Source organism: Patiria miniata, unplaced genomic scaffold (assembly GCF_015706575.1).
Source record: "Patiria miniata isolate m_02_andy unplaced genomic scaffold, ASM1570657v1 HiC_scaffold_8, whole genome shotgun sequence".
NCBI classification, from domain to species: Eukaryota; Metazoa; Echinodermata; class Asteroidea; order Valvatida; family Asterinidae; genus Patiria; species Patiria miniata.
In genome coordinates, this window is record NW_024037075.1 from 12483564 (window position 1) to 12493908 (window position 10345).

Consider the following 10345-nt stretch of genomic DNA (forward strand, 5'->3'; position numbering starts at 1 on the left):
TAGTAGAGGACATCAATCATGCTGCACATGAAGAAGCCAAGATAAGTTCCTCAACACAAAGGATTGGACTCATGGGAACACTGCTCAAGCAACCCAAGGTGAGTAATGCAGTGTTGCATTCATGTTGCATTCAGGGTCTGTGTGTACTAGACGTACATGAGATATCTCTAGTAGAGGACATCAATCATGCTGCACATGAAGAAGCTAAGATAAGTTCCTCAACACAAAGGATTGGACTCCTGGGAACACTGCTCAAGCAACCCACGGTGAGTAATGCAGTGTTGCATTCATGTTGCATTCAGGGTCTGTGTGTACTAGACGTACATGAGATATCTCTAGTAGAGGACATCAATCATGCTGCACATGAAGAAGCCAAGATAAGTTCCTCAACACAAAGGATTCGACTCCTGGGAACACTGCTCAAGCAACCCACGGTGAGTAATGCAGTGTTGCATTCATGTTGCATTCAGGGTCTGTGTGTACTAGACGTACATGAGATATCTCTAGTAGAGGACATCAATCATGCTGCACATGAAGAAGCCAAGATAAGTTCCTCAACACAAAGGATTGGACTCCTGGGAACACTGCTCAAGCAACCCAAGGTGAGTAATGCAGTGTTGCATTCATGTTGCATTCAGGGTCTGTGTGTACTAGACATACATGAGATATCTCTAGTAGAGGACATCAATCATGCTGCACATGAAGAAGCCAAGATAAGTTCCTCAACACAAAGGATTGGACTCCTGGGAACACTGCTCAAGCAAACCATGGTGAGTTTTTAAAAGTGAAACCCTTTTCTGCGGAGTGTCAAGGTTTCGTTGTATGGCTATGCTAACCACAGAATATAAACCATTCACAAAACAGTTGCTCTGTCAGGTTTCCATGAAGAGACCACTTTTTGTAGTGCATTTTATTTTCCATTCATTGATGGTTTATTACTTAAAAATTCACATTTTGTAGCCAAGTATTGAATTAAAGGTGGAATTACAAACAAAATTATTGAAAATACTAAATAAATAGTATCGAGACTTAAAGGTGATGGACACCATTTGCAAAGATTCAAAAATGAAATTGTCAAAGCATCATGAAATATCCTACTCGATTGTAAGTAAATAATAGGATCAAGCGTCCTGTGAAATCATTGTGGCTACTAAGCTGCCATTTTTGAGAAGAGAAATTGCCATCATTTCCAAACCATCATGCTATCCAATGGAAACCTATGCTTTGAAAAGTGACGACGCATTTTTTCAAAGTTTTCTCAAAAAGTACGATATCTACTGAGCTGAAATTTCAACAAATTAGTTTTGTTCAATAAACTGCTTTCAGAATTATTAAATTGTTGTTCCTTGAGTCAGCAAAATGGTGTCCATTACCTTTAAACTTCAATTAAATATGCTTCTCAAACCAGTGGATTTATATTAAATAATTCTAATAAAAACAGAGGTGTAAGTATTCTTATTTAAAAGACATTTTAGTAAAAGATAAGATAGAAGAAAAATAAGGATAGAGCACTGATTTTCATTGGGTTTTTGTTGCAGTGAAATGTTGTATTTGTAGCATTTTGAGTAAATGAAGATGAGTGGTTTGCAAAAATGAAACAAAAAGTGGTTTTCTCTAAGTTGTGTGGTTCTGAGAAGAACCAGTTGGTTTGAAAGTTTGAAAAAATTATTCCCACATGGTGTTTCTGCAAACCTTTCATTCATTAGTATCTCCTCCATGCAACGCCTCAAATCTTACTTAAGAACCAGTTGGTTTAACTCGACGTTTGGAATAGTGTGCTCTGTTTGTCGACAGGAGATTGAGGACGAACAGAGCATACTGTTCGAAAGGTCAAGTTAAACAACTGGTTCTTCTCAGAACCACACAACTCAAAAGAGATATCATTCACATGGTGTTACCGCAAACCTCCCGTTCATTGGATTGAAAATGGCTGAAAAGTTTGTAGAATAAGCTGGAGTGGTATTACGTGATGGAAATGAGAGATCCACTGTCGGTCCTCGCATGGAGACTTGACTTACTGCAAACACATGTATCATGAAGTTACAAATAACAAGCTGTGCCAGACTAATGGACATCTTGTATCCACTAATGCAACGACAGTCATTTTCTGAGGTGGCACAGCGGTAGCACCAGGCTCGTGTGAGTAGCGCTCAGGTAGTATGCACGCACTCAGGGGTCCTTGGACCAATAGAGCTACCAATGCACACGCGTCTCATCTTTAAGAAAGCGTGCTTCGTGTGCGCGGGCATGGCACCACTAGAAAATGGCTTCTAATCTTGTTCGATGAATTACACTGAAGATGGAACATGACTTAAATGAATAGACAAGCCTTATAAAGCTGCTCCTAGACTAGTGTATTAAAGTCATAAGGGATAGTCAGTCAGTGAGATAAATAGCCAGGCTAATTCACGAGTGACTGTCAGTTAGTGAGTCTGTGAGGTATAAAAAGGACTTAGGCTGGACCTTTCTGGGACTGTCAAAAAATCTTGTGCTGTGTTGGGCTGGATATTTGTCAGTGGATTATTTTACAATCATCAAAGTGTAAACATATTTTTGTTCTGCAGATGTTGGGGCTGATGGAAGCATCAACCATTTGTCAACAGGCGTGCTCTCGGCGCCAAAGTCTTCCAAGACTGATCCCGTCTGGACCGGCTGAACCAGATCGTCTGGCCGGAGATTGCCAGCATGGTTCAGGAGGAGATGAGGGTCCTGGAGGTGATGAAGGATGCCTGGTGTGTGTGCTGGATGCAGCCGTGCTGATTGAAGCGGGATGGGACGGGTTCTGCCATGAGGTGTGGTCATGCATTATTCATAAGGATTGAGGTGAGTCACACCCCCAATTAGGAGATTGAAGGTGGATGGGCTGGGTTCTGCTATGAGCTGTGTTCATTAATTCGCAAGGATGAGGACAGTCACGCCTTCCATTGATGAGTGAAGCTTGGGTGGATTAGCTCTACTATAAGTTGTGGTCTCATAAGGATGAGATAGGTCGCGTCTCATTCATTATGATGAGGTGAGCTACTTTTCTTATTGGATGATTGAAGCTGGGTGGGATGGGTTATGGCATGAGATGTGCAAGGTCATGCATTATTTATAAGGATGAGGTGAGTCACGCCTCCCATTCGTGATTGAAGTTGGGTGGGATGGGTTATGGCGTGAGTGTGGTCATGCATTATTCATCAGGATGAGGTGAGTCATGCCTCTCATTGGGTGATTGAGGCCAGCTGGGATGGATTCTGCCATGAGGTGTGGTCATGCATTATTCATAAGGATGAGGTGAGTCACACCCCCAATTAGGAGATTGAAGATGGATGGGCTGGGTTCTGCTATGAGCTGTGGTCATACATAATTCGCAAGGATGAGGACAGTCACGCCTTCCATTGATGAGTGAAGCTTGGGTGGATTAGCTCTACTATAAGTTGTGGTCATGCATTATTCATAAGGATGAGATAGGTCGCACCTTATTCATTATGACAAGACCACGCTCCTTTGAGCATCTTTGCACACAGTGTTATTATTGGACTAGCCCATATTTAGTGCAATTTTTTTTTTAAATGGACATGAATCATTCACTACAATGAAAACAGTCATGTGCACTTCTCAGTCACTCTGAAATTACACTCCATTCTCATTATGTGATACTCAGCTTCTCAACATGTGTAAATTATAACTGGAGTAAGATTTGTTTCTGCATTTTTACTTTGGTGACATGGTCCTTGTAGTTTATTTTTTTTCATCTTCTTTCAATTTTATTTTTTTGCCAGGCCTTGAAGCGTATTCTAGACAGGGATCGTGTACCAGAGGAGAAGGCACGACAGCGCATAGAATCCCAGCTCAGTAACCAGGAACGTGTGGATCATTCCAATGTCGTCTTCTGCACCTTCTTGGAGCCAGAGGTCACTCAGAAGCAGGTACAAGTCGGGTTTAGCCTTTTTTTGTTGAGCCCTTCAATTACTTTTTTTTTACCTTTTACAAAATCCATCAATTCACACAAAAGTTGGGGACAGGAGAGGGATCGAACCCCCTCCAAAAAAAATAAACTCCAATTTTTGCAAGTGCTGTTTTTAATGTGCTTAAAAATAGTCATTTAATACATGTACTTTCCTGGGCGATACTTTTTGGCAATTAAAGACATTTTTCTTCTTTCAGGATTTCAAACATATGTGAAGAATTTTGTTTTCCAAAAATGCTGCAAATGCTTTTTCATCTCCTTTTGGAATCCCGCCCTCTCCTGGCTGCCCAAAGCCAGTTGTGATTGCTTATTAACCCTCCACATACATTCTGAGCCAAGTTGTCCTTTCAGTCAAAATCAATGGTTTTTCAACAGTTAAGAGATTCCAGCCTACATAAAGCAGGATTGACTGGCTGAGACTGTTTATGTAACTTGATACAGCTATGCCTTGACTGTAGGTGATTGATTTAAGCCAGCTGTGCCTACCACTTGTCTTTTTCTGTTGACTGTAATTATGACTAGTCACTGTGCTTGCTTGAAATTATTATGATCTGACTGTGTAAAAGGCTTGGCAGGGGAAGAGGATTTAGTTTTTGACTGTCTGTGACTGTTCATATAGCAGGAGGGTTAATTAAGAATACATAAAAACGTAGTTCAGAAATTATGGCTGTTATATATAAATTTGTCATAACCGTGCAGTTTTTCACATTTTTCAAACGGATATAGCATTTTGGAAACACTCTCTATCAAAGTTGGTGCACAAGTCAAAAAGTACCGTACCTCCCCTCTTACCACAGCGATTTCATTAAAACCATGTTGACATAAGTTGTACATTGTCTATCCATTTGATTGTATCTTAGGTGGAGAAGGCTTGGGCTGGGCTTATGGAGAGATTACCATCTCGTGAAGCTAAACCACAGCAGCCTAAACTATGACGGCGGAAGGCACCAGGAGCTTAATGTAGCTTTGATGTCATCAAAGGTATGACACAATCTACTATGAACGTGAACTGTGGCTGAAAAGTAGGGTGTGCTATTTTGGGAATCAGGTACCCGACTGAAAAAAAAACATGGGTACCCAGGTACCTGTTAAAGAAACCCAACCCCAAAATTTAGATCTCGGAGGTTGCACGGAATGCGACACTTAAGAATGACGGTTCTGAAGATCAGAAACCCACGCCTACTCACACAAGTGTGTATTTGCCTGCAATCGGGGACCCCCTATTGTCCTCTTTTGTTTGTACTAACTTTTTAGGATGACCTCCCATATGTTTTGTACCCGAATCCAAATAGGGAACCTCTCGGGAATTGGGGACCCTATTGTCCTCTATTGTTCATTGTCCTCTGTTGAATGCAGAAACAAACTCGCTGCCACCATCAAACCTTTTGTGCCCGATATTCTAATTAAACCTCTCTGGTCTCTTGGACTATTAGATTTGCATCAATTTACGATTCTACATGATGTGACATTTTAAGCTGGTAACAGTCTAGTACTAGTCAATTATTTGTTTGCTGAGTAAATTTGTGCTTTGTAAATTCTGTTAATCTGGGCCCTGTAGCCATGTTCAGAGCTGCAAAGGCCAGAAATTTCCTTGAGTGCAGAGAACAATTTGGCTTATTGTAAAAAATAAAGGAATAACCAAAAAAAGGTCACTTGGTGTGAGGTTCTCAGCTCAATTTTTTTAATAAGAATGCTAACTTGCTGCACAAAATGTATACTTACCAGCACCACAAAATATGTGACACGGTTTATCTGTGTTGTTGCCTCATATTGTATTCCCGTTACATTTTACTTTTTGTCATAGAAGTGCCGTTTACTAGTGTCTCATGTCATGATAGACAAGACTGTCCCAATGTTGTCTTTGATTGTTTGTGTACAGCCCTAAGTGCGCTGTGGTCGTCGTTAAGAAGCGAATCAACAATAGATTTTGCTCCTTGAACCAAGGAAATCTCGTCAACCCATCCCCAGGAACGGTGATCGACTCGGTGGTCACCAAACCAGACTTGTAAGTAAACAACTCATTTAAAAAAATCAAACAGAAAACAAATTATTATCCCTGCACACTGTAACTAACAAAAACTAAAAAACTTCTGAAAATCATCAGTTTATTCTGTTAATATTATAGACTACTAGTGCAGTGCCCATTCAAAATGTGCCAGTTTGGAATAGGCAAATTAATTAGCCTCCGGTAGACCCCCAAACATGGCGGTATAGAGTGCAGTGCCTGTACAACAACGCGCCATATCTACGCCTCACTTTTGCGCGATCTTTCCCCTTAAAGAAATGGTTGAGTCCATGCAGCCAACCCTAACCCTGCTCCGAGTATTTTTATGACCCTGCTGGATCCAACAATCACCAGTAGATATTGAAGTATGAAGCCTGCTGAAACTATTAACATTTATTTTGACTGTATGTATCACTCTGACTGGTCTCCATTTTGTGTCCACAGATACGACTTCTTCCTTGTCAGTCAGTCTGTACGCCAGGGCACGGTCACTCCAACCAGTTACAATGTGATCTGGGACAACTCGGGTCTGGCACCAGACAGCATGCAAAGCCTGACCTACAAGCTCACCCATCTCTACTTCAATTGGCCGGTAAGGAGCGGGGCAAGTTATGAACGGCATTCCAAAGCACTGTGACTATCCTATATATATGGGGGGCTAAATGTCCTTACTCGTAGCATGAGCTGAATTCGGCCATTCACAATGCAGTGCACCATCAAGAGTTGGCCACCGAGAGTCCATTTTTCAAGTTTTGCGGTCAACAAAACATGGCCCATTTGAATAAGTGTCAGTAGACAACTTGAGCTAATATGTCATAGATTGGGGCATCGCGTTCTGCCGCCTTACAAAAAACACCATATTGATAACAAGAAAAGGAATAACAAACAGTGCCTCGAATCGTACGCTTACGAAACCACTGACCGAAAAAAAAACCAATTTCTAATGTCCCGCGCTGCGAATTTGTCGACCATCTCCCACAATGCACTGGGAAAATGAACTCTCCGTGGCAAATTCTTGGTGGCGCACTGCATTGTGAATCGCCCGAATTGTAATGCACGTAGCTACAAGGTGGTCTTGCCAAAGGCATGTAAAGGCACCTTAGAATGCCGCTGTATGACCCATGTCTGACCACGGAGCACAGCCAGAGATCCAAAGTGTTGATTTTTGCAGAGGGAGGAAAACTGGAGGTCCTTATGGAACAAAGATGGCAGACTGCTGCTTCAGTATGTGTAATGTTATAAGACACGTCATGAGGGAACAAAGATGGCAGACGGTTGCTTCAATATGTGCAATGTCATAAGACACGTCATGAGGGAACAAAGATGGTAGACGGCTGCTTCAGTATGTGCAATGTCATAAGACATGTCATGAGGGAACAAAGATGGCAGACGGCTGCTTCAGTATGTGCAATGTCATAAGACATGTCATGAGGGAACAAAGATGGCAGACGGCTGCTTCAGTATGTGCAATGTCATAAGACATATGTCATGAAGGAACAACGATGGCAGACGGCTGCTTCAGTATGTGCAATGTTATAAGACATATGTCATGAAGGAACAAAGATGGCAGACAGCTGCTTCAGTATGTGCAATGTCATAAGACATGTCATGAGGGAACAAAGATGGCAGACGGCTGCTTCAGTATGTGCAATGTTATAAGACACGTCGTGACGGAACAAAGATGGCAGATGGCTGCTTCAGTATGTGCAATGTCATAAGACATGTCATGAGGGAACAAAGATGGCAGACGGCTGCTTCAGTACGTGCATGTCATAAGACATGTCATGAGGGAACAAGGATATGGCAGACGGCTGCTTCAGTATGTGCATGTCATAAGACATGTCATGAGGGAACAAAGCTGGCAGACGGCTGCTTCAGTATGCGCATGTCATTAGACACGTCATGAGGGAACAAAGATGGCAGACAGCTGCTTCAGTATGCACATGTCATTAGACACGTCATGAGGGAACAAAGATGGCAGACAGCTGCTTCAGTATGTGCAATGTCATAAGACATGTCATGAGGGAACAAAGATGGCAGACGGCTGCTTCAGTATGTGCATGTCATTAGACATGTCATGAGGAAACAAAGATGGCAGACAGCTGCTTCAGTATGCGCATGTCATTAGACACGTCATGAGGGAACAAAGATGGCAGACAGCTGCTTCAGTATGTGCAATGTCATAAGACATGTCATTAGGGAACAAAGATGGCAGACGGCTGCTTCAGTATATGTGCAATGTCATAAGACATGTCATAAGGGAACAAAGATGGCAGATGGCTGCTTCAGTATGTGTAATGTTATAAGACATGTCATGAGGGAACAAAGATGGCTGACGGCTGCTTCAGTATGTGCAATGTCATAAGACATGTCATGAGGGAACAAAGATGGCAGACGGCTGCTTCAGTATGTGCAATGTCATAAGACATGTCATGAGGGAACAAAGATGGAAGACGGCTGCTTCAGTATACACAGGTCATAAGACAGTACAGTAATTATAGAGTTCAGTGTCTAGTTCCATACTCATCTTGTCTGTTTCTTCTGTTGTTTTGCAGGGAACCATTCGTGTACCAGCACCCTGCCTCTACGCTCACAAGCTATCTTTCCTTGTTGGCCAAAGCCTGCACAAAGAGCCCCGGATTGAGTTGGCTGACCGGCTGTTCTTCCTATAGGCAGTAAGACCCGGGGTAATATGTAAACAATAGCTTACGTTTGCCAGCGTTAGCAGCTTTTGCTCATGTGGGACAGACTGTTTTCTGCTGACATTTGCGAATGTTAACAACAAAGGCATATGGTCTTCCTATGTCGTATTGTCAGAAATTAGACTTTCATGCTGTAACGCTAAAGCTTCATGCTGAAGATGTCTTCACTGTTTTGCTCATACAAAATTTGGAAATTAGCAAAAACAAATTGACTGGAAAGATTCAAAATAATATAAATGGGGCACAAAACAGCAATTAACGATTACTCCTCTTTCAGTTTGTCATCAGGTTAAAAAAAACATGAAAACTACTTCATGATGAGGGTTTTGAGGTCACAAGAAGTTGGGTCATTCCATGGGTCGGATGGTCACCATCTCAGATTTTATTTTTAATATTCTTCCATAAGATCCAATTGTTTGTTATTCTGTAGGATCCAAATTGTTGCAATTTTCCATAAGATGCAGTTTTTGCAATCTTCCATACGATCCAATTGTTGCGATATTCCAATTGTTGCAATGTTTTTAAGTTCAAAAGAAAACTTAATATTCCAATTGTTGCAATGTTTTTAAGTTCAAAAGAAAACTTAATTAAGAATGTTTTTGTTGTAGAATTGTGAACTTGCACAAAATGTAGGCTTGTAGATATTATGTGAAATTTTTAAACGTGATTTACTTTAAGTTGCACAATTTCAAAAACAACACAATTTTCTGAAGTTTCTACAAGTCTTTTCGAAGTGTATAGCAGTTACAATGTAGAAAATCCATGATGTGGTTTGTAATTTGACTGAAGCATGACAGCAGTGTTTTATTCATCTTACATCCTGCCAAAATGCCTTTGAACAAAAATAATGACTTTGTTAATCTTAAAGGGAAAATACAACATTTGCAAACATCAAAAAACAAAACTACCAAATCATTTTGAAATACCTTGCTGGACTGTTAGTGAATGACAGTGTAAAGCATCCTGTAAAATCATGGCACCTGGTATACTGTCACTTTCAAGAAAAGTGCCATTTTTGTATCAATTTCCAACACTGATCGGCCGATCATCGTTGGAAAAAAAACTGGCTTTTTTCAAATACTGGCCCCAATTGACCATCGCACTTGTTTGCAATCGATTACACACACTATGAACGGGTACAAGCCAGCTAGACTGGTTCCCTGACCTTACAATTCCCCAATGTATGTAAACTGCTCTGTTTCTTCTTCAATGGAGTCAGGGAACCAGACTACAGGAAAATGATTGTTTTTTCTTGGTTTTTATGGCATTTTTTTAACCCAAAACCTCAAAAAAGTAAGTGTAACTTAATTTGCTATATATTTCCAACCCCCCAATTCCACCCATTTCTGAAAATTACAGCAAAAGCAAATGATGTATATTCCCTTTAAAGATGTATTTTTTTATACTTACAATTTTCGCTGTTTTACAAAATGCGAGTCAAAATTGATGTTACTTTTTTCTAAGAAATGTTAGCCATTGCAGATTGAAGTCTGGCAGTGATGTATAGTCAAAGGGGCTTTGAATGAGACTTTGAACATGAACACGTCACTTTGCTCATATGCAGGCTTACAATGTTGCCAAATTTCTGATTGGTATTCTTAACCCAGCCTAGTGTTTGCATAGTGCTTGTGTTCTTGAGCAAGCCACTTTACTGTGACTTTATACTCTCGAATACCGTGCACTGAG

At 41.0% G+C, this 10345-nt stretch overlaps 1 protein-coding gene and 1 long non-coding RNA gene across 3 annotated transcripts; both read left to right on the plus strand.

Moving 5' to 3' along the window:
* Positions 1-71: 71 nt before the first annotated feature.
* On the plus strand, positions 72-799 carry LOC119719735. Its single transcript, XM_038189232.1, has 2 exons — positions 72-434; positions 471-799. Exons 1-2 carry the CDS (start codon positions 72-74, stop codon positions 780-782), a joined length of 675 nt encoding a protein of 224 aa, XP_038045160.1. The 3' UTR covers positions 783-799.
* A 1784-nt stretch (positions 800-2583) lies between these two features.
* On the plus strand, positions 2584-9187 carry LOC119719517. 2 transcript variants are annotated; one of them, XR_005269968.1, is made up of 6 exons: positions 2584-2823; positions 3765-3911; positions 4813-4933; positions 5832-5957; positions 6402-6549; positions 8513-9187. It is a non-coding gene; the product is annotated as an uncharacterized LOC119719517 (long non-coding RNA). The 2 variants fall into 2 exon arrangements; XR_005269967.1 differs by lacking the exon at positions 2584-2823 and adding an exon at positions 3232-3276.
* Positions 9188-10345: the final 1158 nt, after the last annotated feature.

What these genes read in the sequence shown, in the direction of transcription:
- LOC119719735 (XM_038189232.1), top strand. Translation starts at nt 72, where the DNA reads ATGGGAACACTGCTCAAGCAACCCAAGGTGAGTAATGCAGTGTTGCAT. An exon ending in CACTGCTCAAGCAACCCACG is followed by an intron (nt 435 to 470) that starts GTGAGTAATGCA and finishes TGTTGCATTCAG; the next exon opens with GGTCTGTGTGTACTAGACGT.